At 47.4% G+C, this 27,845-nt stretch overlaps 1 protein-coding gene across 3 annotated transcripts in view; it reads right to left on the bottom strand.

The window, feature by feature from the left end:
• ccdc57 (coiled-coil domain containing 57) overlaps positions 1 to 27,845 on the bottom strand; it is a 288,211-nt gene that overhangs the window by 112,219 nt on the left and 148,147 nt on the right. For all 3 annotated transcript variants that reach the window (XM_072483406.1, XM_072483407.1, XM_072483408.1), the window contains exon 8: positions 17,220 to 17,378. In XM_072483406.1, coding sequence (XP_072339507.1) covers positions 17,220 to 17,378 — 159 coding nt within the window. The remainder of the gene's footprint in view (positions 1 to 17,219; positions 17,379 to 27,845) is intronic.

Here is a 27,845-nt window from a genome sequence, read left to right as displayed (position 1 = left end):
GAACACGTGGGTGTGATTCGCTGGGCTTCTCGAGCATCTCGCACACCTATCCTCTACTCCAAAAAATTTACTGAGCCGTGCTCCAGTCATATGCGCCCTGTGTAACACCTTAAATTGTATCAGGCTTAGCCTGGCACACGAGGACGATGAGTTTACCCTACTTAGGGCATCAGCCCACAGCCCCTCCTCAATCTCCTCCCCCAGCTCTTCTTCCCATTTCCCTTTCAGCTCATCTACCATAATCTCCCCCTCGTCCCTCATTTCCCTATATATGTCTGATACCTTACCGTCCCCCACCCATGTCTTTGAGATCACTCTGTCCTGCACCTCCTGCGTCGGGAGCTGCGGGAATTCCCTCACCTGTTGCCTCGCAAAAGCCCTCAGTTGCATATACCGGAATGCATTCCCCTGGGGCAACCCATATTTTTCGGTCAGCGCTCCCAGACTTGCAAACGTCCCATCTACAAACAGATCTCTCAATTGTGTTACTCCTGCTCTTTGCCATGTTCCAAATCCCCCATCCATTCTCCCCGGAGCAAACCTATGGTTATTTCTTATCGGGGACCACACCGAGGCTCCCGTCTTTCCCCTATGCCGTCTCCACTGCCCCCAAATTTTCAGAGTAGCCACCACCACTGGGCTTGTGGTGTATTTCTTCGGTGAGAACGGCAACGGCGCCGTCACCACAGCTTGTAGGCTAGTCCCCCTGCAGGACGCCCTCTCCAATCTCTTCCACGCCGCTCCCTCCTCTTCTCCCATCCACTTACATACCATTGAGATGTTGGCGGTCCAGTAGTACTCACTCAGGCTCGGTAGCGCCAGCCCCCCCCTATCCCTACTACGCTGCAAAAATCCCTTCCCCACTCTCGGGGTCTTCCCGGCCCACACAAAACTCATGATACTCTTCTCAATCCTTTTGAAAAACGCCTTCGTGATCACCACCGGGAGGCACTGAAACACAAAGAGGAATCTCGGGAGGACCACCATTTTAACCGCTTGTACCCTCCCTGCCAGTGACAGGGATACCATGTCCCATCTCTTGAAGTCCTCCTCCATCTGTTGCACCAACCGCGTTAAGTTTAACCTATGCAATGTACCCCAATTCTTGGCTATCTGGATCCCCAAGTAGCGAAAGTCCCTTGTTACCTTCCTCAGCGGTAAGTCCTCTATTTCTCTGCTCTGCTCCCCTGGATGCACCACAAACAGCTCACTTTTCCCCATGTTCAGCTTATATCCTGAAAATTCTCCAAACTCCCCAAGTATCCGCATTATCTCTGGCATCCCCTCCGCCGGGTCCGCCACATACACCAATAAATCGTCCGCGTAAAGAGATACCCGGTGTTCCTCTCCTCCCCTGAGTACTCCCCTCCACTTCCTGGAACCCCTCAATGCTATTGCCAGGGGCTCAATCGCCAGTGCAAACAATAATGGGGACAGAGGACATCCCTGCCTCGTCCCTCTATGGAGCCGAAAATACGCAGACCCCCTTCCATTCGTGACCACGCTCGCCATCGGGGCCCTATACAGCAGCTGTACCCATCTAATATACTCATCTCCAAAGCCAAATCTCCTCAACACCTCCCACAAATAATCCCACTCCACTCTATCAAATGCTGTCTCGGCATCCATCGCCACCACTATCTCCGCTTCCCCCTCTGGTGGGGGCATCATCATTACCCTAGCAGCCTCCGTATATTCGTATTCAGCTGTCTCCCCTTCACAAACCCAGTTTGGTCCTCATGGACTACCCCCGGGACACAATCCTCTATCCTCATTGCCATTACCTTGGCCAGAATCTTAGCGTCTACATTTAGGAGGGAAATAGGTCTATAGGACCCGCATTGCAGCGGGTCTTTTTCCTTCTTTACGAGAAGCGATATCGTTGCCTCTGACATAGTCGGGGGCAGCTGTCCCCTTTCCTTCGCCTCATTAAAGGTTCTCATCAGTATCGGGGCAAGCAAGTCCACATATTTCCTATAAAATTCGACTGGGAATCCATCCGGTCCCAGAGCCTTCCCCGCCTGCATACTCCTAATTCCTTTCACTACTTCCTCTATCTCGATCTGTGCTCCCAGTCCCACCCTCTCCTGCTCCTCCACCTTAGGAAATTCCAGCCGGTCCAGGAAGCACATCATTCTCTCCTTCCCGTCCGGGGGCCGAGCTTCGTATAATCTTTTATAGAATGCCTTGAACACTCCATTCACTCTCTCCGCTCCCCGCTCTATCTCTCCTTCCTCATCCCTCACTCCCCCTATTTCCCTCGCTGCTCCCCTTTTCCTCAATTGATGAGCCAGCAACCTGCTCGCCTTCTCCCCATACTCATACTGCACACCCTGTGCCTTCCTCCACTGTGCTTCTGCAGTACCCGTTGTCAGCAAGTCAAATTCTACGTGTAACCTTTGCCTTTCCCTGTACAGTCCCTCCTCCGGTGCCTCCGCACATTGCCTGTCCACCCTCAGAAGTTCTTGCAGCAACCGCTCCCGTTCCCTACTCTCCTGCTTTCCTTTATGTGCCCTTATTGATATCAGCTCCCCTCTAACCACTGCCTTCAGCGCCTCCCAGACCACTCCCACCTGGACCTCCCCGTTATCATTGAGTTCCAAGTATTTTTCAATGCACCCCCTCACCCTTAGACACACCTCTTCATCTGCCATTACTCCCATGTCCATTCTCCAGGGTGGGCGCCCTTCTGTTTCCTCCCCTATCTCCAAGTCTACCCAATGTGGAGCGTGATCCGAAATGGCTATAGCCGTATACTCCGTCCCCCTCACCTTCGGGATCAACGCCCTTCCCAAAACAAAAAAGTCTATTCGCGAATAAACTTTGTGGACATAGGAGAAAAACGAAAACTCCTTACTCCTAGGTCTGCTAAATCTCCACGGGTCTACTCCTCCCATCTGCTCCATAAAATCTTTAAGCACCTTGGCTGCAGCCGGCCTCCTTCCAGTCCTGGATCTCGACCTGTCCAGCCCTGGCTCCAGCACCGTATTAAAATCTCCCCCCATTACCAACTTTCCCACCTCTAGGTCCGGGATGCGTCCTAGCATGCGCGTCATAAAATTGGCATCATCCCAGTTCGGGGCATATACGTTTACCAAAACCACCGTCTCCCCCTGTAATTTGCCACTCACCATCACGTATCTGCCTCCGCTATCCGCCACTATGGTCTTTGCCTCAAACATAACCCGCTTCCCCACTAGTATAGCCAACCTCCTGTTTTTCGCATCTAGCCCCGAATGAAACACCTGCCCCACCCATCCTTTGCGTAGTCTAATCTGGTCTATAAGTTTCAAGTGCGTCTCTTGTAACATAACCACGTCTGCCTTAAGTTTCTTAAGGTGTGCGAGTACTCGTGCCCTCTTTATCGGCCCGTTCAGCCCTCTCACATTCCACGTGATCAACCGGGTTGGGGGGCTTTTTACCCCCCCCCCCTTGTCGATTAGCCATCCCCTTTTTCCAGCTCCTCACCCGGTTCCCACACAGCTGTGTCCCCCCCAGGCGGCGCCCGTACCCGTGCCCTCTTAATCGGCCCGTTCAGCCCTCTCACATTCCACGTGATCAACCGGGTTGGGGGGCTCTTTACCCCCCCCCCCCCCCCCCCTTGACGACTAGCCATTTCCTTTTTCAATCCAGCTCCTCACCCGGTTCCCACGTAGCTGTATCCCCCCCAGGCGGCGCCCCCCTGCCCCGACCCCCCCTCCCATACCAGCTCCCCCTTCTCCCCAGCAGCAGCAACCCAGTTAACCCCCCCCCCGATAGATCCCAAGCTCGCGTAATTGCACCCCCCATGTTGCTGCCAGAAGTCAGCAAACTCTGGCCAACCTCGGCTTCCCCCCGTGACCTCGGCTCACACTGTGCGAGGCCCCCTCCTTCCTGCTTCCCTGTTCCCGCCATGATTACCATAGCGCGGGAACAAAGCCCGCGCTTCCCCTTTTGGCCCCGCCCCCAATGGCCGGCGCCCACAGCTCCTCATCCTCCCTCACCCCCTCCCCCACGACATGGGGAAGAGAGAGAAGTTACAGGGTCGCAGGTTTAACAACCTGGGAAGTCCTCTCTTCCCCCTTTTCCCCCCTTCATCCCACAAATTATTGTACCATGTTCATGGCATTGTTATTATTATAAAAACTTGCAAATACCCTAATAAAAATATTAGGGACGCTGGAGCTGTGAAGCAGCAGTGCTAACCACTGTGCTACCGTGCCACCTGCAAGTACCTGAAACAATCTCAGAGAGACTGATTTGAAATCTTATTTTTAAGTATTTTCTTTACTCGCATTTTAATCTTTGTGTTTGTATTTTAGTTAATAACTTTATCACTTATTTTATTGGGTAAATAACTTTCAGCAGTAGTTTTGCACTAATCTAACTTTCATCTTGTTTAAGATTAAAGCTTCTCCGCTGGGTTATTTTCAAACTAACCACCCATAAATTAAAAGGGGGTTACATACACACGCACACATAATTCTTTGCTGATGGACCACTTTGAAGAAATGTTTTTTACGTGGTTGTGACACAATTTTAGAATGGAAATGGTCGTTATAAACCTGCCAGATTGTAATGTAGGTGTGCGAGTACCCGTGCCCTCTTAATCGGCCCGTTCAGCCCTCTCACATTCCACGTGATCAACCGGGTTGGGGGGCTCTTTACCCCCCCGCCTTGACGACTAGCCATTTCCTTTTTCAATCCAGCTCCTCACCCGGTTCCCACGTAGCTGTATCCCCCCCAGGCGGCACCCCCCTGCCCCGACCCCCCCCCCCCTCCCATACCAGCTCCCCCTTCTCCCCAGCAGCAGCAACCCAGTTAACCCCCCCCCCCACTAGATCCCAAGCTAGCGTAATTGCACCCCCCATGTTGCTCCCAGAAGTCAGCAAACTCTGGCCGACCTCGGCTCACACTGTGCGAGGCCCCCTCCTTCCTGATTCCCTGTTCCCGCCATGATTACCATAGCGCGGGAACAAAGCCCGCGCTTCCTCTTTTGGCCCCGCCCCCAATGGCCGGCGCCCACAGCTCCTCATCCTCCCTCACCCCCTCCCCCACGACATGGGGAAGAGAGAGAAGTTACAGGGTCGCAGGTTTAACAACCTGGGAAGTCCTCTCTTCCCCCTTTTCCCCCCTTCATCCCACAAATTATTGTACCATGTTCATGGCATTGTTATTATTATAAAAACTTGCAAATACCCTAATAAAAATATTTTTAAAAAAAAGAAAGGTACATTTCTGTTTTCCACCTTTATATTGAGTTTAAAAGCCTTTTTCAAAATGGAACGATGGACCGGCAACATGGCACCTTTCTCCGTTTGTTCAGACCTGGTCAGACTCATATCTCTACAGCTGGTTATGAAGAGTTATTAAAATGCATGAGACTCCGCCAGGGATGCTCATTAAATCTTCTAAAAGATGTGAAAACCCCTTTTTCTTCTGAGGGAACAGGAGACAGATAGAGACTTCAAAAGGATCACAATTTAATTAACTTCTTTGCCAGTTGAAACAATGGGCAGGGTTTAGCGACTACCCAGTCACGTGTTTTTCAGCGGGGGAGGGGGCCCACTAACGGGATCTACTGGTCCCGCCGTTGTCAAGAGGATTTCCTGTTGACAGCCACCCTTGTCGTTGGGAGACCCGTGCGCCGCGGCGCGTGGGACCAGAATTTCCCGCCAGCGTGAACAGCTGGTAAACTCCGCTGAATGACTCCTTGAAAATTAACATAGTGCTCATTTTGTGTTTATTGAACTGTATCAAGGAGGACGTAAGAAGCCACCTCATGAGAGGGTCAAGAATACTCAGGAAGATCCCTGAGAATCGACTTTAGAGTGGGCTCTTGGCCAAGCGAGGACAATTCAGGAGGTATTAGAATTAAATTCTGTTCTGCCAAAAGAGTCCAGGCCATCTGCAAGTGCCATAACTGTAGAATTAGTGAGGAATAGGAAACGTCTCTCTCACCCAAAAAACTTCTGATCTACTGAGTCCACCTGAAAAAGACAAACACTGACAGTCGACTGCAGGAGCCATCACAGCTGCTAAACAGAACATCAGGTTTCAACTCTATCCCTTTGGAAAAACGGAATCATAGAATTTACAGTGCAGAACGAGGCCATTTGGCCCATAGAGTCTGTACCGGCTCTTGGAAAGAGCACCCTACTTAAGCCCACACCTCCACTTTATCCCTGTAACCCAGTAACCCCACCTAACCATTTGGCCCATTGCGTCTACGCCGACTCTTCGAATGAGTTACCATTTACACTCCCCTGTTCACCCCACTCTATCCCTGTAACCCCATAACCTAAGCTGCACATCCCTGGACACTAAGCGGCAATTTAGCATGGTCAATTCATCTAACCTGCACATCTTTGGACTGTGGGAGGAAACCGGAGCACCCAGAGGAAACCCACGCAGACACGGGGAGAAAGTGCAAACTCCACACAGTCACCCGAGGCTGGAATTGAACCCGGGACGCTGGAGCTGTGAGGCAGCAGTGCTAACCACTGTGCTACCGTGCCACCTGCAAGTACCTGAAACAATCTCAGAGAGACTGATTTGAAATCTTATTTTTAAGTATTTTCTTTACTCGCATTTTAATCTTTGTGTTTGTATTTTAGTTAATAACTTTATCACTTATTTTATTGTGTAAATAACTTTCAGCAGTAGTTTTGCACTAATCTAACTTTCATCTTGTTTAAGATTAAAGCTTCTCCGCTGGGTTATTTTCAAATTAACCACCCATAAGTTAAAAGGGGGTTACATACACACGCACACATAATTCTTTGCTGATGGACCACTTTGAAGAAATGTTTTTTACGTGGTTGTGACACAATTTTAGAATGGAAATGGTCGATATAAACCTGCCAGATTGTAATTACATTCTTCCACCAATATTAATACTGTGCCATTTGAGTTTTACACAGCTTAGCTCCACTTTTGTGTTCCGAAATTGCTGCATTACCATTTGTAGCCATCTAAAATGGCCACCTACAAAGGACCATGGGAACTCTGGTCAGCTTGGACACAGAACAGGTACACAGCCTGTGTATTGTGCAAAGAAGCCAGACATGACTGAAACTTGTATCCATTAAGAGTCAATCATCATTTCCCCCAGGCCAATAGAGTTTGAATCAAGGAGTTACAACAGTAGCAGACTAGCCGCCGCCACTTCCCCTTATTTGGAAAGGCCTACGTGCCTAGGACAATGGTAGCTAGGACCCGCCCAGCCACCGAGGTATCCGGCCCCCAATTGGACAGGATCAATGAGGGTGATCGAAACCCTATCGATCTATTGGATCTAGAGATAGGGCCGCCCAAAAGGGAGCAAAAGAGAAGAAGGATAAGAAGCCCTGCGTACTAAGGATCGGCTTGTGTGCGGCCAATTGCAGCATATCAACTAGTCAAGTTCAAGGATCCGCGATCGCTACCTGAAGGACGAGCCCAGCCGAGACGAACCTGAAGATTTCAAACCGACCCACGTGGACACAGATAAAGGCCTTATCTCGCTTCGAGCCAGTCACCCCAAAGTTAAGTAAAGGTCATCTTAGTTATTAGGTCTAGTTTAGTGCATAGTCGCGTGTTTCATTGCATATAGTAATGAGTCTTGTGTTATTAATAAACTGTCTTTGAACTAATACACTAGTTGTGTGGTCATTCGGTCAATATAAGAAACAGCTTGTGGTTCACATCAAAATATAGAAGTCAACACATTTAACTGTAAAAACTATAGTAAAATAAGAGCATATACCACGCAAGATTACATAGGATATACAGTACAGAAAAAGACCAATCAGCCCAACTAGTCCATCCTGGCATTTATGTTCCCCTTGAATGTTCCCATCTTTTCTCAATTAAATGCATCAGCGTAACTCTATTTTCCTTTCTTCCTCACAGGTGTCTTGTCTATCCTTAGATGCATCTATACTATTCGCTTCAACACTCCCTATGCTCGCGAATTTAACATTCTCACCATTCATTGGATAAAGTTGTTTCTTCTGAATTCCTTATTGAGTTTTCTTGGTGACTATCTTATATTAATGGCCTCTAGTCAAGCTCTTTCCCACAAGTGGAAACATTCTCTCCGTATCCATCCTATCAAAACCTTTCATAATTTTAAAGACCTTGGTGAGGTCACCCCTCGTGTTTCTTTTTTTAAAAGAGAAAATAGCCTGTTCATCTTTTTCTTATATGTATACCCACGTATTTCTGGCTATCTTTCTTGAAATCATCTCTGCACCATCTCCAGTGTCTCTATATGCACACAGTACTCTAAATGTGGTCTAACCAAGCTTCAATACAATACAAAGTTTATAGTTCTATAAATCTTGTGCTTGTTTCACTGTTATAGCTTTGCTAAATGTTTACTTATTGGTGTAAATATACTCTGAGATCCCTTTGTTCTTCTATCCCACCTAAACCTGCACATTCCAAAATCCAAGGAATATTCCAAGTAATACCGTTACAGACAAGTCCTTTTCTTCCTACCAAAATTGACTATTTCACATTTCGCCATAGTGAACTTCATTTGCCAATTATTTGTCCATTCTTCAAGTTTATTGTCATCCTGTAATTTGTGGTAGTCCTCTTCAGTATTGACTATTTCCTCAATTTGGTATTGTTACGACACCCTGAGCGAGTGCGATGTCAAATCCAGCCCCACAGACACCAGAGTCTCAACACTGAATTAATAATAATAATAAGAATAGCCTTTTATTGTCACAAGTATGAAGTTACTGTGAAAATCCTCTAGTCGCCACATTCCGGCGCTGGCAAGATGGTACAGGAATTGAACCCGTGCTGCTGGTTCTTCTGCATCACAAACCAGGGGCGAGATTCTTCCCTACCCGGCGGGGTGGGGGGTCCCAGCGTGATGGAGAGGCGGGAACCACTCCGGCGTCGGGCCGCCCCAAAGGTGCGGATGTCTCCGCATCTTTAGGGGCCAAGCCCTCACCTTGAGGGGCTAGGCCCGCGCCGGAGTGGTTTCCGCTCCACCGGCTGGCGGGAAAGGCCTTTGGCACCACGCCAGCTGGCGGCGAAAGGTCTTCGCCGGGCGACGCGGACGTCAGCGGCTGCTGACGTCATCCCCGCGCAGGGGAGGGGGGTTTCCTCCGCCTCCGCCATAGTTATGACCATGGCGAAGGCGGAAGGAAGAGTGCCCCCACGGCGCAGGCCTGCCCACCGATCGGTGGGCCCCGATCGCCGGCCAGGCCACCGTGGAGGCACCCCCCAGGGCCAGATCGCCCCTCGCCCGCCCCCCCAGGACCCCGGAGCCCGCCCGCACCGCCTTGTCCCGCCGTTCAAAAGGTGGTTTAATCCATGCTGGCGGGACAGGCATTCCAGCAGCGGGACTTTGGCCCATCGCAGCCCGGAGAATCGTCGGGGGTGGGCCCGCCGACCGGCGCAATTCCTGCCCCCGCCGACTGGCACGGCGCGATTCCTGCCCCCGCCGACCGGCACGGCGCGATTCCCGCCCCCACCGAATCTCTGGTGGCGGAGACTTCGGGACACGGCAGGGGCGAGGTTCACGCCAGCCCCCGGCGATTCGCCAAACCGGCGGGGGGTCAGAGAATCCCGTCCCAGATGTCTGGCCCACTGAGCTAAACCAGCCCAATAATTCATATATTTCCCTGAGATCTTTGACACTGCATCAAGGGGTGTGCCTGGGTTAGTCCAAATATCAGCTGCCAGCAGGGAGGGAGGGGGGTCACTTCAAAACCAAAAATTTGTACTTTTATAAACAGCAGCCCGCAAGACGGGGCTTAGACAAGGAGTTAGAAGAGGGTCCTTACAGTATCATCTGCACATTTAGAAATTGTGTTTTAGATTCAAAAGCCCAAACGTTCATGTAAATTCTGAACAGCAGTGGTCCCAGCACTTTCTTATGGAATACCACAAATCCACCTTCTGCACCCTTTACTCCCAGGCTCTGCTTTCTGTCTTGAAGCATGCTGGCAATTCATTCTGTTACTTGTCCCCAATTCCACATTTTCTGATCTTATTCATTAGTCTATAATGGGTCACAGTATCAAAGGCATTTTGAAAACCCACATAAATTATATCTACTGCATTACCATTGTGTATTCCCTGTGTTACCTCCTCAAAAGAATTCAACACAGGTTGATCAAGCAAGATTTTCCCCATTGAAATTCACGCTGCTTATTCCAGATTATATTTTTCTTCTCTAGATGTTTTAAAATTCTCTCCTTTAGCAGGGATTCCATTATTTGTCCTGCCACTGATATTAAGCTGATCGATCTATAATTCCCTGGACATGTTCTGTCCCCCTTATTAAAAATAGATATTATGTTAGCTATCTGCCAGTCCTCCATTACAATATTTTCTCTAATTAATTATTAAATATGTGGAGTAAATCCTCTGCTATCCCTTCCCAAGATTGTTTCAAAGAGCGTGAATGTAATTCATCTGGACCAGGGATTTTACCCTCGAGTTTACTAATTTCTTCCGTACATCCACTTTTTATTACAAATGCGCTTATCACATCACTTATCTCATCATTCCATGTCATGTGCACCTGTTATGTCTCCATGGCAAATTTCTGCCATCTCTTTATCGTTATCTGTGGCATTATCCTGCCCAAACTTAATGGCCCTATTCTCAGCTCAGCCTTCCATTTTGATTGATGTGTCTGTAAAATATTTTGTTTTGTATTCCTTCTAAGTTAATTTGAGTTCCTCTTAGCTTTCCTAAATGTCTTTTTACTTCTCTCCTAATCGCTTCGTATTCTCTCTTATCATTCACCGCTCTGCTGTCTATGTACTATCCTTACCCTCAATTGTTCCCTGATGTCTTTATTCATCCACGGAGTCTTATTAGTGTTTCTGTTTTACTTTCCTTTTGACAGAATATCTTTCCTGCACACCATTTTAAACGTTTCCCATTGTTGTTCTACATTATTGTTAGACAATATTGTTGCCCATTTTATTTTCCCAAGTTCTATTTTCGTCCCTCATAATCAGCTTCTCTCCAATCTATTAACCGATTTTCATTAGCCTTCTGTCCTGTTCCATTATCATCTTAAACCAGATAGTCACTTGCAACAGTTTGAGGTTAAACTAGTCTGGTTGCAACGTTGTTGTCACATCCGATCTAGAAATGGGCTTCTGACCCATTGCCACCTTCATAACACCATATGACTTTGTGCATGTCTCAGCTCATCTGCTGCTGAAACCCTCATTCATTCCTTTGATATTTCTAGACTTGACTATTCCAACACACTCCTGGCTGGTCTCCCACATTTTGCCCTCTGTAAACTTGGGGTCATCCAAAATGTTGCTTTCTGTGTCTTCACTAGCACAAAGTGCCGTCACTATCTCAACTGTGCTTGCTGACCTCCATTGGCTCCTGATCTTAGAAACATAGGAATTAGGAGCAGAAGTAGGCAATTCAGCCATTCCAGCCTGCTCCGCCATTCGATCGGATCATGGCTGATCTCTTCCTGGTCTCAAAGCCACCTCCCTACCTGTTCCCCATATCTCTTTAACCCATTTTTAAAATCAGAAATATACCTATCTCCCTTTTGAAACTATTTAATGATTCAGACTCCACCGCAGTATGGGGCAGCGAGTTCCACACATTCATCATCCCTGTGAGAAGTAGTGCTTCCTCATCTCAGTTTTAAATCTATCACCTCTCAACCTTATCTGTGACCACTTGTACTAGATTGCCCCACAAGGGGGAACATTTGGTCTGCATTTACTTTATGAATCCCTTTTAGTATTTTATATATCTCCTGGTTTTCGAACTCCTCCAGGGCCTCACCCTTCCCTCTCTCTGGAATCTCTTTCAGCCCCACAACCCTCCTATATATCTGCTAATTTTGGCTATTTGTGCAAACCTCATTTCAATCACTCCACCATTGGTGGCCGCATATTCAGTTGCCTAGACCCCAAGCTCTGGAATACCCACCCCCTCCAACTCCATTTCCTTCTTTTTTTTGGAAAAGATATTTTATTCCAAACATACGTAACATCAACAAAATGCACAGTCCATCAAAGTCTAACTAACAGTTTGTACAGTTTTTCCCCCTTTTAATCCCCTCCCACGCGACGAACAGCCCCTCAAATACAGTCATGAAGAGCCTCCAATACATCTCAAAACCCTCTTCTGAACCCCTCAACTCGAACAATTTTAAAATAAATTTAGAGTACCCAATTATTTTTCTTTCCAATTAAGGGGCAATTTGGCGTGGCCAATCCACCTAACCTGCACATCTGCATGGGTTGTGGGGGTAAAACCCATGCAGACATGGGGAGAATGTGCAAACTCCATACGGACAGTGACCCAGGGCCGGAATTCGAACCTGGGTCCTCAGCGCTGCAGTCCCAGTGCTATCCACTGCACCACATGCCGCCCCCCTCAACTCGAACTTAATCTTCTCCAGTTGGAGAACTTAGGGCTGCACGGTAGCACAGTGGTTGGCACTGTTGCTTCACAGCGCCAGAGTCCCAGGTTCGATTCCTGGCTTGGGTCTGCACGTTCTCCATGTGTCTGCTTGGGTTTCCTCCCACAAGTCCCGAAAGGCGTGCTGTTAGGTGACCTCTGTGTGCCCGAACAGGTACTCTCTCTATTTCCCTTTTGAATGACTCTCACTGCTCTGTAGGATCTTCCTAAACGTAGCTGCTCCCAGTCCACTTTGGTCAGTTCCTGTCGCCTCCTATTAAAATTGGCCTTACCCCAATTCATAATTCATATTTCCAGTCCATATTTGTCCTATTTCAAAATTACCAAAAATCTTATCGAGTTATGGCCACTATCACCAAAATGCTGCCCACTGACACATCGACTACCTGCCCAGTTTCATTCCCTAAAATTAAGTCAAATACTGCCCCCTCGCTTGTACGACTTTCTACGTGCTGGCTCAAAAAGCTCGCCTGGATGCACTTTAAGAATTTTGCCCCCTCACACTGTGGCAATTCCAATTAATATTTGAGAAGTTGAAATCCTCTACTATTATTACCCTATTATTTTTACACTTCTCTGAGAATGGTCTATATATCTGCTCTTCTATCTCTCCCTGACTGTTTGTGGGCCTATAGTACACTCCCAGCACCGTGATAGTCGCCTTTTTTGTTTTTAAGTTCCACCTATATGGCCTCAATTGAGGGGCCTGCTAAGATATCATCCCTCCTCATTGCAGTAATTGACTCCTTGAGCAATATTACAACACCACCTCCTCTTTTGTAACCCCCCTGTCTCACCTGAAGATTCAGTATTCCGGAATATTGAGCTGCCAGTCATGCCCTTCCCTTAACCATGTCTGCATGATAGCAATAATATCATATTCTTATGTGTTAATCAACACCCTCAGTTCATCAGCCTTACCTGCAAGCTCCTTGCATTAAAATAAATGCCATCCATCCTTGCCTTATCCCCCCCGTGCTTTAACATGTCTCTCTTTGCACTGCCTTCTAGACTGACTTGGTTACTCGTCTATATTTGGCTGTGCATCACCCCCATACTGTATCTCCGCACTGTCACCCATCCCCCTGCCAAATTAACTGATGAATTAACCCAACAAACGATGAATCCATGTTGAACATCATTTGGAGGTAGTACTAAGGGTAGCAAGGTGGCAAAATGTACTCTGGGTGAGGGGACTTCAATGTCCATCACCAAGAATGACTCGATAGCATCAACACTGAGTGAGTTGGTTGCGTTCTAATGGACATAGCTGCTAGACCGGGTCTACGGCTTGTTACATGAACAGTGCAGGAGGGCATGTCAGGAGCAGCACCAGGCATATCTAAAAAAGAGTTGTCAACCTGGTGAAGCAACGACACAGGATTACTTGTATGCCAAACAACATAAGTAGCAAGTTACAGGGCTATGCGATTCCGACGGATCAGATCTAAGCTCTGCAGTCCTGCCACATGCAGCCATGAAGGGCAGTGAGCAATTAAACAACTCACTGGAGGGTAATGCTCCACAAATATCCCCATCCTCAATGGCAGGGGAGCACAGCACATCAGCGCAAAACCATTTGCTACAATAGTACCAAGTGGATGATCCATCCCAGCCTCTGCTGGAAGCCCCCAGCATCACAGATGCCAGTCTCCAGTCAATTCGATTCACTCCACATGATATTAAGAAACAGCTGAAGGCACTTGATACTGCAAAGACCAAGTGCTCCAGGACTTGCCATGCCCTTAACCAAGCTACAATACTGGCATCTTCCTGGCAATGTGGAAAATTGCTTAAGTATGTCCTGTGCACAAAAAGCAAGATAAATTTAATCCGGTTAATTACCACCCTATCAGTCTTCTCTTGATCATTAGTAAAGTGAGGAAGGAGTCATTAACAGTGCAATCAAGCGGCAGTAATAACCTGCTCACTGACGCTCAGTTTGGGTTCTGCCAGGGTCACTCAGTTGCTGACCTCATTACAGCCTTGGTTCAAACATGGACAAAAGAGTTGAGCTCCAGACGCGAGGTGAGAGTGACTACCCTTGACATCAAGGCAGCATTTGACCGAGTAAGGCATTAAGGAACCTCAGAAAAACTAAACTCAATGGGAATCAGGGGTAAATTCTTCGCTGGTTGAAGTCATACCCAGTACAAAGGAAGAAGGTTGGGGTTGTTGGGGGTCATTTCCGTTGCAAGACATCACTGCAGGAGTTCTTCAAGGTAGTGTCCTAGGCCCAATCATCTTCAGCTGCTTTATCATCCTTACATCCTAAGGTCAGAATGGAAATGTTCGCTGATGATTGCACAACGTTCAGTGCTATTTATGATTCCTCAGATACTGAAACAGTCCTTGTCCTAAAGCAGCAAGACCTGGATAATATCCAGGCTTTGGCTAACAAGTGACAAGTAATATTCGTGCCACACAAGTGCAAGGCAATAACCTCTGACAAGAGAGAATCCAACCATCGCCCCATGACATACAATGACACTGACATTGCTCAATCCTCCACTATCAACATACTGGGAACTACCATTGACCAGACGCTTAATTGAGCTAACCATAAAAATATAATGGAATACTCTCTGCTTGCCTAGATGAGTGCTGCTCCAGCAACACTCAAAAAGCTTGACACAATCCAGAACAAAGCAACCCACTTGATTGGCGCCCCATCCATAACCATTCACTCTCTCCACCACCGATGCACAGTAGCAGAAGTTTGCTTCATCTATAAGATGAACTGTAGGAGCGCATCAAGGTTCCTTAGCCAACACCTACTAAGCCCACAACCACTACCATGGAAAAGGACAAAGGCAGCAGGTACATGGGAACACCGCCACCTGGAAGCTGCCCTCTAAGCCACTCACCATCCTGACTTGGAAATATATTGCAGTTCCTTCACTGTCGCTGGGTCAAAATCATAATCATAGAATTTACAGTGCAGAAGGAGGCCATTCAGCCCATCGAGTCTGCACCGGCTCTTAGAAAGAGCACCCCACCCAAGGTCCTCACCTCCACCCTATCCCCATAACCCAGGAACCCCACCCAACACTAAGGGCAATTTTGGACACTATGGCAATTTTGCATGGCCAATCCACCTAACCCGCACATCTTTGGACTGGAACACCCTCCCTCACACCCACCCTCCCTGTGGCTGTGCCTACACCATGTGGACTGCAGTGGTTCAAAAAGGCAGCTCACCACACCTGCTCAAGGGCTTTAGGGATGGGCAATATATGCTGGCTTAGCCAACAAAGCCCACAGCCCTTGAATGAATTTTTAAAATTCTGAATCGAGGCATCTCAGAGTAGAACATGCTGTATGGAAACAAATTGGAATCTACTGCACTTTCTGTAATTTTCAAATAGAAATATTTTATAATGTCCTTTTATAGATTTTAATGAACAAAGTATATTTTTTTGAGGAAAAAGATAACTGAATCCTTTTATTTGCCGCCGTTTTGACATTCCTAATAAGGATCGCTAACCTGCCTCCCCATTTTACTTCTCTATCATTCCTAAATATGTTAAACTTGTAATGTTTAATTCCCAGTTCCAATTTTTCTACAGACAGACCTCAGTATTCTCCATGTCTGGTTCCTCAAAGTGGGCATCTTCAGCTCTCCTGTTTTATTATGGCCACAGCATCTATTGCTATAAGGTGTCCGTACGATAACAAAGAGTATGGGCAGCACGGTAGCATTGTGGATAGCACAATTGCTTCACAGCTCCAGGGTACCAGGTTCGATTCCGGCTTGGGTCACTGTCTGTGCGGAGTCTGCACATCCTCCCCGTGTGTGCGTGGGTTTCCTCCGGGTGCTCCGGTTTCCTCCCACAGTCCAAAGATGTGCAGGTTAGGTGAATTGGCCATGATAAATATAAATTGCCCTTAGTGTCCAAAATTGCCCTTAGTGTTGGGTGGGGTTACTGGGTTATGGGGATAGGGTGGAGGTGTTGACCTTGGATAGGGTGCTCTTTCCAAGAGCCTGTGCAGACTCGATGGGCCAAATGGCCTCCTTCTGCACTGTAAATTCTATGAATTCTATACAAGCAGCATAACTAATTTTTAAGTCAATTTCCCCTCATTTCATGTTTAATCATTTTTAAAAATAGATTTAGGATAGGAAATGAGCACCTGTCATGACCTAGTTATTTACTATGATCTCACCCCACATCACTTGAAGATTATGTTTGATCTTCATTACCCACATGCATCCTCACGCAAGTTGGATTAGTAAGTATTATACATTTTGTAAAATGTAAAGTACATACATTTTCATGTATCTAAGGTGTCAGTACGATAACAAAGAGTTGAAGAGCTAGTTGTTCTACTCCCCTATAAATTTAAGTTCTCCCCTGTGCTGTCACTCTGGAAAAGAGATCCACTTCATCACAGGATGTTCTCAAATATAAATTTTCTCAGTTTATCAGCGTCATTCCATAATTGTTAGCAAGGGTGGAACCGCAGGAGATATGTTTTCCCAGATTATGTGAGGCAACTCATAACCACCCTGAGGAAATCAATCTTGCAACTTCACCAAGACCTCTTAAAAAAGAAAGCCCCAATTAATGGCAGGTGAACCAAAGTGGCAATTTTGAGACTCTTAAATATTGCTACTATTTTAGCTTCTCGATCACCATTCATCTACTTCAGAAAATCAGTGTACATTTATATCCTAAAAAGTTCTTAATGAAATTAGCAATGCAAATCCCACGGTGTTTTAGGAAACTCCAGGCCTTATTCCAAAAATAACAATGGATCTGTAGCTTTTCAAGTGAGGGTGATGTGCCATTTCTCAACTGATTGGTAATGCAGCTTACTTTTCCACGTCCTCCTTGTGCCTTGCTAACTCAGTTCTCAGCTTTGAATCCTGGTCTTGCAACATTTTAATTTGCATGTCCTTAGTAACGGTCTCCTTGGAGATCTGCGCGATGTGACTATCCCAGCCAGTCTTCACTGTTGAAAGCTCCCCATATAACCTAGATAAACAGCACAAAAAAACAAGAAAATTGTATACTCGTTTCAAAATAAAATAAATGGCCCCTCTTCAAATCTGTGAGCTGGAACAGCTGCATTGTCCTACATTATTAAATATGCCACCACATCCAATCAGCGACAACTCAAACAATTACAGTAGTATAGGATCATTTTCTGAAACTGTTTTGTCTTCATTTTATCTGCCTTTAAAAAGTGCACTTCATTAAAATTAATGAATGATTTTTCTATTCTATTTCATCCTACGATAACACAGTCATAGTTTATTAATAACTGAACAGTTCTGTTGTTTACCAGCTTGCCTAGTAATCAAAACAATTATTCTATCTGTTACAGTGTTCTCTGTTGATTACGACTTTGAATGTAGAGTTAACAAAGAAGTTTCGGAGAACTCCTTCAAAAAGTTAATTTTCCAGGTTACAATCAATGGTCCCAACTGAAATTGACATTTTAGTAGAGTTTGCGTAATTATCTAATCATAGGAGGACACACAAATTAAAGAAAAGTCTTCTCTGTTAAGTCTCTCATGCAGATTTGGTTTAAAATTGTATCAAGTGTTCTTTTAAAAAGAATTTCCCCTGAAATTCACAAAAAAACAATTTCCTTCTTCTTGGCTCCAAATGTCATGTTTGAGTGAACCAAGTTGAAAACAATGGGTTTGGCAAGCCATATGTGAAGTACCAAAGGCTACTGATTTAAAGAGTCAGTGATAAATGGATCAAAATAATTACTCTTAAGCTCTATTTTCTCTTTGTGAGACAGCGACTTGGACTGGTCGGATTCCACAGGCACCAACAATCAATTATCATTCATTGTGTGTAAGCCTGGTCTTCAGCCTTTTCAGGATATATGTCCAGTCCTCATCTGACATCCACATACCCAAAATTACCAACAGAGGTTACCAGATAGTGATCAAGAATGGCAATACCAACTAATGTTTCTTCTCCCTAGCCCAGGGACACAGAGGATAACCATTGTGCTTCCAATACCAAGACAACTGAAGTCAGGTACCTCTACACAGAAATATAATTGGAATCGGTGGTCATAAAGTCTCAGGAATAATACACTCTGTTGCATTAATCTATTGAGCCATTGTGGATGGGTGCCTTTGACATGTCTCAAAAAAGACCAGGGGCGAAATTCTCCCAAAATGGCGCGATGTCCGCCGACTGGCGCCCAAAACGGCGCCAATCAGACGGGCATTGCGCCGCCCCAAAGGTGCGGAATGCTCCGCATCTTTGGGGGCCGAGCCCCAACATTGAGGGGCTAGGCCGGCGCCGGAGGAATTTCCGCCCCACCAGCTGGCGGAAACGGCCTTTGTTGCCCCGCCAGCTGGCGTGGAAATGACATCCCCGGGCGGTGCATGCGCGGGAGCGTCAGCGGCCGCTGACAGTTTCCCACGCATGCGCAGTGGAGGGAGTCTCTTCTGCCTCCGCCATGGTGGAGACCGTGGCGGAGGCGGAAGGGAAAAGAGTGCCCCCACGGCACAGGCCCGCCCGCGGATCGGTGGGCCCCGATCGCGGGCCAGGCCACCGTGGGGGCACCCCCCCGGGGCCAGATCGCCTCGCGCCCCCCCCCAGGAACCCGGAGCCCGCCCATGCCGCCTTGTCCCGCCGTTCAAAAGGTGGTTTAATGCACGCTGGCGGGACAGGCAATTTATCGGCGGGACTTCGGCCCATCCGGGCCGGAGAATCGAGCGGGGAGGCCCGCCAACCGGCGCAGCGCGATTCCCGCCCCCGCCGAATCTCTGGTGCTGGAGACTTCGGCAACCGGTGGGGGCGGGATTCATGCCAGCCCCCGGCGATTCTCCGACCTGGCGGGGGGTCGGAGAATGACGCCCCTGGTGCTCATGCAAGAAAAGAGCAGAAAAACGGAAATACTCTAGCTTTCTGCAAACGTATGGATTTCTTCCCAGAATCTGGCAAAGTGTCAGGCTCAGACTGAAAACTGGCATTTAACTCTCCAGTTGCACAGACCAGCGCTGCAGCCCAACAGCCCCCAGACTCCATCCATCATGAAGGTTTTGGGGGCTTCCCCCCTGCAATCCTCACCGGTATCCCCCCCCCATATCCTCTCTGGCATTAGAATGCCTCCCCACCCGACATTCATCACTAGCAGTCCATCCCCCCCCATACGCAAGAGTATAGCTGGCACTGCCCCCCCAACCCAAGCTCTCCCCAATCCCCCCCCCCCCCAACCACACATCAATGCACCCTCCTGTCATGTTGAGTGTTCTGGTTTACAAACAAGCCAACAATGCTGGAAGTGGTGTAATGCTATTTTATTAACTGTTCAACTATGCTAACATACTGTAAACGTGGGTATAAGCAATACCAGCTTAACTGTGGACCCTTTCCTATCACTAGCTATGGTGAGGCACTCAACACATGGTGAATGCCTGTGATGCAGGCTGTGAGCTCTGTGCTATGAGCTGGCTGCTGCTCGAATGAGCGGGAACTCTCCCGTCCCCTGTCTTTATAGTGCTTGTGCTCTCACTGGTGATTGGCTGCGGTGTTATATATGCTGGTTGGTCCTACTGCATGTCCATTAGTGTGTGTATGTGATTGCACCATAATGTACTGATCTATATTATGACATCCCCCTTTTTTTTTACAAAGAACATGTGCCTATGTGAGAATAAATAACGTGTAATGAGTATATCTGATCTTGTGTGTGCAGTATTTACATAACCATGTACATGAGGCTAGTCTATATACACAGAAAGGTGCCTGGTGCAGAGAAAAGAAAAACAAGGTGTTAATCTAACAACAAAACTAATAACAAATGTTATTAACAAACTAGTGAAATGCTGAAACAGGATGAAAGAACAAAGCATTGAGTCCAACATTGTAAGGCTCATAAATCAAGTCTCTGAGGTGGGCGACGAATTCGGGTTGACCGTCACGGTGGCACACCACTCGTCGTCCGGATCAATGCTGTGCACCAACAACGGCTGGTGCTTTCGATTCGGGGACAGCCTGTTCTTGGTTATGACAACGACTCGAAAAGACTCCCTGTCCTCGGTGTCACTGGTCTGCATGAAGTCAGGATCGGACTCGGTGAAGGTGGGTTGGATTGCCCGAACATTCCTGCGAGGCTGGTTAAATCATTGCGAGTTGGCAGGCTGGGCTGCTCGACAGCAGGCAGCATAGTGGCCAAGCCTGTCACAGCGTAGGCACCGTCGTGATTTTGCAGGGCATTGCCGCTTTATGTGGGCGGAGCCACAGTTGCCACACGTCGTGACGTCAGTGCGTTCGTTGCGCCACTGCTCATGCGCGGTACGGTCTTGCATGGTGCGGGCCTGCGCATCGTGTTCCTCCACGTCACCGTCCCCTCGTTTGGCGCGTACAAGCGCGGGAGGCCTCGGAAAGCGCGCGAAATGGCCGCCCTCCTCCAGACTGCAGTCCAGGAAGTGTTCGATCGTTTGGACCCGTTCCGCCTCATGGGGCCCTTGCCGCGTTTCAGCTGCCTGTATGTAGGAGTACCAGCTGGTGGCATTCTCATGCAGGACACAGGTCTCGATGGCAGTCGCGAGGGTTAGTTGCTTAACTTTAAGGAGCTGCTGACGCAGGGTATCCGACATGACCCCAAAAACAATCTGGTCGCGTATCCTGGAGTCGGAGGTGGGCCCGTAGCCGCAGGATTGCGCGAGGATGCGGAAGTGTGTTAAATAGGATTGGAAAGGTTCGTCCTTACCCTGCAAGCGCTGCTGGAACAGGTACCTTTCGAAGCTTTCGTTGACTTCAACACTGAAGTATGTGTCGAATTTGAGGAGCACCGTCTTGTACTTGGTCTTGTCCTCGTCGTCCGCGAATGTCAGGGAGTTAAAGATATGGATGGCATGTTGCCCAGCCGTGGAGAGAAGAAGGGCTATCTTCCTGGTGTCCGATGCATTCTCCCTGTCCATGGCCTCGAGGAAGAGCTGGAAGCGCTGTTTAAATATCTTCCAATTTACCCCGAGATTGCCAGCGATGCGGAGCGGCGGCGGGTTGATGTTCTCCATGCTGTAGGATGCCGGAATGCTGAGAAGTTGCAGGTAGGTCCCACAAGTGCTAGATTGCGGCCACTCCTTGTACCATGTCGTGTTGGGTGTTCTGGTTTACAAACAAGCCAACAATGCTGGAAGTGGTGTAACGCTATTTTATTTACTGTTCAACTATGCTAACATACTGTAAATGTGGGTATAAGCAATACCAGCTTAACTGTGGATCCTTTCCTATCACTAGCCAAGGTGAGGCACGCAGCACATGGTGAATGCCTGTGATGCAGGCTGTGAGCTCTGTGCTCTGAGCTGGCTGCTGCTAGAATGAGCGGGAACTCTCCTGTCCCCTGTCTTTATAGTGCTTGTGTTCTCACTGGTGATTGGCTGCGGTGTTATGTATGCTGGTTGGTCCTACTGCATGTCCATCAGTGTGTGTATGTGATTGCACCATAATGTACTGATGTATATTATGACACCTCCTTCCATGGGGCATGGAGTATAAAAGTTCACAAAATAAAGTTTGCAAAGACTCAGGCCACAGCTTCACACAGCGAATTACAAAAAAGGTTCTACTGAAAGGGTGATGGTCCTAGAAGATACTGGTGTCCTTGAGAGTGTGATACAATGCATAAATACCAAGTCGGAAGTCGACAGAAACAAAGTCTTCAAAACAAAGCCAAAGGCCGCTTCAGAAGATGACTCTACTGGTTCTGGAGGCAAATGTCTCCTTGAAAAGAAACACGACAGTGATGTCAATGGCTGCTCATCAAACATCAAACAGAAATGTCGGCCAGAACAACAGAAAACAAGAACGAATGGTCCGAATAGCAGGACAAACAAGAGTTTGAAAAGCACAGAAAGAAATCAAATGAGCCAAAAAGCACTGATCTTGAGTGATACACAAAAAACAACTGGCATAGTATAGCATATCATGACCTCACGAACGAAAATGATGAACTTTTGGAATTGAAACAGCACCATGAGCTAGAAATGAAGCACCAAAACTCGCATAATGCTGGCCCTTAAGAACAAGAAAAGAAACAAAATGTCTCTCTTTCTAGGTAGCTCCACCATATTTGTTCAAGATGATCAGTACTCATTTAAAAACCAAAAAGTGCCATATGTAGCCTACAAGTGAGGCATCATCACATCTAATTTATCCACGGAATCTGTTAAGGTTACTCTTTGAATTTTAGTGAGGACCTCCTGCTAGGAAATATATTTGAGCAGGCAGCTTTGATGGGTGAGGAAAGGAGTTTACTTTGTTAGGCCTAAGTGTCAATTGAACACCTGGAACTATGCCACCTGAATGAACTTGATCGCAAGAAATTCAAACTGCTCTTTGTCTCAAATAATGTAGGCAGTCCTTTCAGGACGACAGCCAACTTCCTTCAAACACATTTGTTGTTGCTTACTTTCACTCGGTCTTTGGACAACGGGATCAAAAGCTCCTGGGGTTCTGATTTGAGGGAAAGATCTACCAATAAAGCTTCCGTTGGCCCCACATCTTTACTTAACGTTTTCACAAAAAGCGTGTTTGTTTTTGCAGGCCATTCTTGCAGTTGAAAAAGACAGTCTGGCAGAAGGCTGCTCAGGGTGCAAAACAGCCTGATTTCTGTATCTTTCAGGGTCTTGGTTTGCTCATGAGTTTTTAGTCTGAGAAACCAGAGGGAATATTTTTTCGAAACCTATGCTGCTAAATTTCTTCATCCGGCTGCTTTCAATTCTTAATATCTATGTTAACGGGGAAATAAATTGAGCTGCAGCTCAGGAGATATGATGGTCCCGGGAACAATGATCAAGTTGAGACTTGTACTGCCTTCTTTGATGTGAACTGCATGTCTGACAGGCTAGACGGGGGGGGGGGGGGGGGGGGAGTTCATCTCAAATTCAGGTTTCTGGACTTCATGGGAGCGATTTTGAGCCTGTGCTCGCCATCTGCGGGATCACCACTACAGACAGAAATGCCGGGAGAACCGCGAGGTGATTGCCACCCTGAGAGATCGCTTTACACAATTTTGGTGCTTTACGGTATACTCATGAACGTCTTCAATATTTTCCCCAAATAATTTCCCAAATGGACCATTGCAGAAAGGCCTTGCAGTATTTAACTCAGTTGGCTGGACAGCTAGTTTGTGATGCCAAGTGAGGCCAACAGCGCGTTTCAATTCCCTTACTGGTTGGGGTTATTATTTGATGAACAAGTTGTCACCATTTTGAATGACTGGTAGCAACACTGAAGTGCTTCAAGGAGAGTTTCAGAGTGTCTTTGAAACATTTTCTGACCTCCCCTGGAACGTTGGCCATTTGAGAGATGGTGATGACCAGTGGGGAAGATGGTTTTCTGCCATCCTGACACAGTGCCCAGTCTATTACTTTACAGGAGTTTTGCCTGAATGCTTGTGGAGCAGGCTTCAGGAAAGACAGCAGCATTTGCTTCACAGTCAACCCATTGAATCAGGAGGATGCAGCAGCAGTGCTTGTGGAATTTCTTTAGAGTTCTTATATGTTGCTGGTACACAGTCCATGTCTCACTGCAGAACGAGTGTGGTAACAACAATCGCTCTATTCACCAGGGATGGGATTCTCCACTTCCATTCACGTTGGGTGGGTTTGCCGGTGAGAGCGGAAAATATCACAAGGCAGCCTTAGATGTGTTTCACATTAATGTCTGAGCACAACATGATTGTCCCCTCCTCCTTCAGTGGCGGGCTGCATTTCCCGTCATTCAATGTCGGGAACATCATTATAGTATATTGTTATGGGCCAGGGTTCAGAGAACCCCAAAGTGTATCATGGAGTGCACCTGACCCACAACTTTCAATAGGTTGTGGCATGGGGAGCACATGGCCCACTCTACAGGTTTGGTACAGCAGAAATGGAAAAGTATTTTTTAAAGCAAAACAATGTTTATTCTATGAACTCAAGTTAACCTTTTTAAAACACAGTGAACATCTTAGCAACCATCAATTCAAATGGATTACAACACTAAGTAATCCTTAATAACTTCCCAAACAACATCCAGAAGACAAAAAAAACACCTTTTAACAGAAGCACATCAGGCTTACATTCACTACGGCGAACATTTATAATTCTGAATTCACCAAATGATCAAGAGATAGTGTTTCCATGGCAGAGAGATCAACAGTACACCTGCTCTGTCTGGCTTCAGCTCCAACACTGAAAACAAAACTAAAACACACCCTGCAGCAAACAGCCTAAAACGAAAGTAAAAAGCTGACAGACAGCCCAGCTCCACCACACTCTGATATCACTGATAAACACCCATTTCTTAAAGGTACATTTCTTAAACACCCATTTCTTAAAGGTATTCTCACATGACAATATCAACATACTATTATCGGGCCCATACACCAGAATCAAACCGCCACATCAAATAATCGGCCATGGCAGTGCAAATCAGGACAGCACGATGTACGATTGGCTTCAAAATGTATACGGTGAGCAGAACTCAAAGGGTGACTGGAGGTGCGTTCACTCAAGCTGGCACAATGTTCTCAGAGTGACTCTGCTTCTTCAGAGGTCGAGGGGAGTAAGGGGGGCGAGGGGTGGGGGTGGACAGGGGAGGTTGGGAAGAGGGAGGTTCAAAGGCAAGTCTGAACTGCAGCATATTCAAGGCTGCCTTATGTTGTCGGGTCATGGGTTTCTTGGATCGGATGCACAAATGGAAGGGAAGAAAAGCCTGGGGCACAGGCTTCTTGGAGGTGTTGCACAGAGATAATGGTAGGGAAGTCTGCGGCATGGACTTCAATGCGGTGGGGGTTATGTGGAGTCAGCATGGACTGGAGATTCCACACAATCTGGTGGAAGTGGGTGGGGTGGGGGGGGGATGCGTATGGAAGCGGGGTGTTGACAAGGGCAAGTTTAATGGAAAAACATGTCAATGATCAGTAAGGCCGCCATAGTCCCAGAAGATCATAGGCTGCTTATACCTTGGAGGGGGAGAGCTGTCTGGTGGTGATTTAACCCGAGGATCACCACCCCTCAGACGAGGGGCAAGGTTGAGAAGGCGCAGCCTTCATTAATAACCTCAATTGGTATGGGGATTGAACCCACGCTGTTGGTCTCGCTCTGCATCACAAACCAGCTGTCCACCCAACTTAGCCAAACAAGCCCTCGTACCCCATTGTAGCTGACACCATTCATCTTGAGTTGAATTGACACGCTTGGTGTCAGACAATTGTGCCCACTCAAGCAGCACTTACGTGTGAGATTGTCAAAGATTGCTGCTCAGTATTTAAACCTTGGTGCACGGACTTCCAAAACAAATGACTGTCATGGTGTGGCTGTACCATTCCCCAGCTGGGCAAGCAACTATATCCTCTGCAAAACGTGGCCATGACACACTGCCCAAGGATAGTACTCCTAATCCTTAGCTTTGTGCTGAAGAGCCTATTGGTTAAGTTCTGCACAAGGTCTTGGAGTGAAGGTTAAGACGATGACTGCGCTAAAGGTGAAAGCTCAATAGAGTGGCCAAAGCTGTCGCCATTCAGTCACATGGTGTAGGGCAAGGGTGGTGCGAGGTTTTGCCCCACCAGCATGAGTCAATGGGCTTTGAGAGGCAGCTGCAGACAATGCATCGACAAAGAGTGCTACTTAGTAGACAAATGCTAACTGTCAAGTCTCTCTTTGATTCTGTAGTGGAGACCATTGGGAACAGGGAGCTGGTGATCTCGCTGTCATTCCCCTTGCTCATTAGCAGGAGAGAAGACGGCGATGATATCAATGGTTGCTCTTGGCTTGCCAAAGGCTGGAGCTGTAGCGTCAAGAGGAAGGGGTGGCAATGCTTCCTCCACATGCAGAGGATGAACCCCAGAGAGCCAGTGCTTGTAGGTGACTCACTAGACCCAGGGTCTACAGACAACGCTCGACACACCTGCAGATGTCCAAAGGCCAGTGTCGTTGAAGACTATGTTTATCCCAGGAACTGGTTGATCACATCTGCTACCTGCTGCAGGATTTGGCACCACAGTGACTTGGAGAGCATCCGCTGCCAGTATTGCTGAAAGTGGTTGCAGCAATCAATTTCTACACCAGTAGATCCTTCCAGGGCTCCACAGATGACCTCTGCAGGGTTCTGCAAGCCTACGCACATAAGTGTATCCAGGAGGTCACTGACGTAATCTTCGCAAAGGCACACAACTTCACCCATTTCAACTGGGATCATGGAAGTCTGAAGGCAAGAGCAATGGGATCTGTGCAGACCTCTTGTTTCCTACAGGTATAGGGTGCCATCGACTGCACTCACATGGCACATTGAGACTGTGGCATCAGGCTATCAATGATGTGAACTGCAGAGCTTCCACTTGCTGAATGTTCAGCTGGTCTGCGGTCACATGAAACAAGTCCTGCAAGTGTGCCTGATTTCCAAGGAGTGCACACGATTCCTACATTCTCAGCCACTCTCAGAATTCTGAGAGGAGGAACTGTCTGAGGAGGAAATGGAGGAGCAGCACATCTCCATTGATAAGGAGGATGCAAAGGTATGAGGCTGAGAAGGTCCTCAAGGATGAGGATATTGGCCATGGTGATGTTCAGATGAGCTTGGGACACTGCTGATTACTGCTAGATTCATGAAGTATGATGAGGACATCCAGTGATAATTTTCACATGGCATCTGTGAGCATTGCATTTATGTGTTACTGATGGCAGTGCATACTCACTATGATAAGGTTCGTGTCATGAAGACGCAGCAAATGCCCATAGTCCCTACATACCAGGAGGATTATGACGACCTGTAGTGGGGACAATCCATAGATCCTCACGGAGCTTATGCGAATATCTGACTCCTGTCTGGCTGATGGTCGCTCACTTGCTCTGAATGACCAGGATGATATCATGGCGATGCAGCGGGGAAAACCTAACCTCTCTTGATCCTACGGCAGCCTTCATAAGTTGAATCTTGAGGAACGCAGTGTCACCGGAGGCTGAAGCTGTTGAGATGGCGAGCCAGCTACACCTCAAAAGGTGGAGAGAGCACATTGGGAGAATGAATGGACTCTGTGATACCAGACTAGTACATTGTGGCAGACATTCTAATTCCCATTGAGATGCAGGCATGACTGGTGTGTGAAGGAACACCACCAATGTGCTGGAAAGGTTGCATAAAGCATAGAGAGGAAGTCCTGGACTGAGCACCCTGCCTTTATCTTGTGCAGGAATCAAGTTTTCACTTCAGACTGACAGGAAAACAGCTCATCCTAACAAGGAGACATAGAAAAGGTGACATTTTTAGTGGGAGTTTACAAAAATGAATGATATGTACAAGTGATTAACACACGTGCTCACGCTCAGCAACTACAACTTAATTTTGTGGAGGTAGCCGACTGACTGCTACGCCCTGATGACCTTGTGCATGGCCTCTTGAGGGCCAAGACCTGGGGGGGCTCCAGGGCATTGAGTATAAAAATTGGCAAGTCATGCTGCAGCTGTATAGAACCTTAGTTAG

Source organism: Scyliorhinus torazame, chromosome 18, assembly GCF_047496885.1.
Source record: "Scyliorhinus torazame isolate Kashiwa2021f chromosome 18, sScyTor2.1, whole genome shotgun sequence".
In the NCBI taxonomy this organism is placed as follows: domain Eukaryota; kingdom Metazoa; phylum Chordata; class Chondrichthyes; order Carcharhiniformes; family Scyliorhinidae; genus Scyliorhinus; species Scyliorhinus torazame.
Note: the sequence above shows the minus strand (reverse complement) of the source record. Positions and strands in the feature narration are given on the sequence as shown.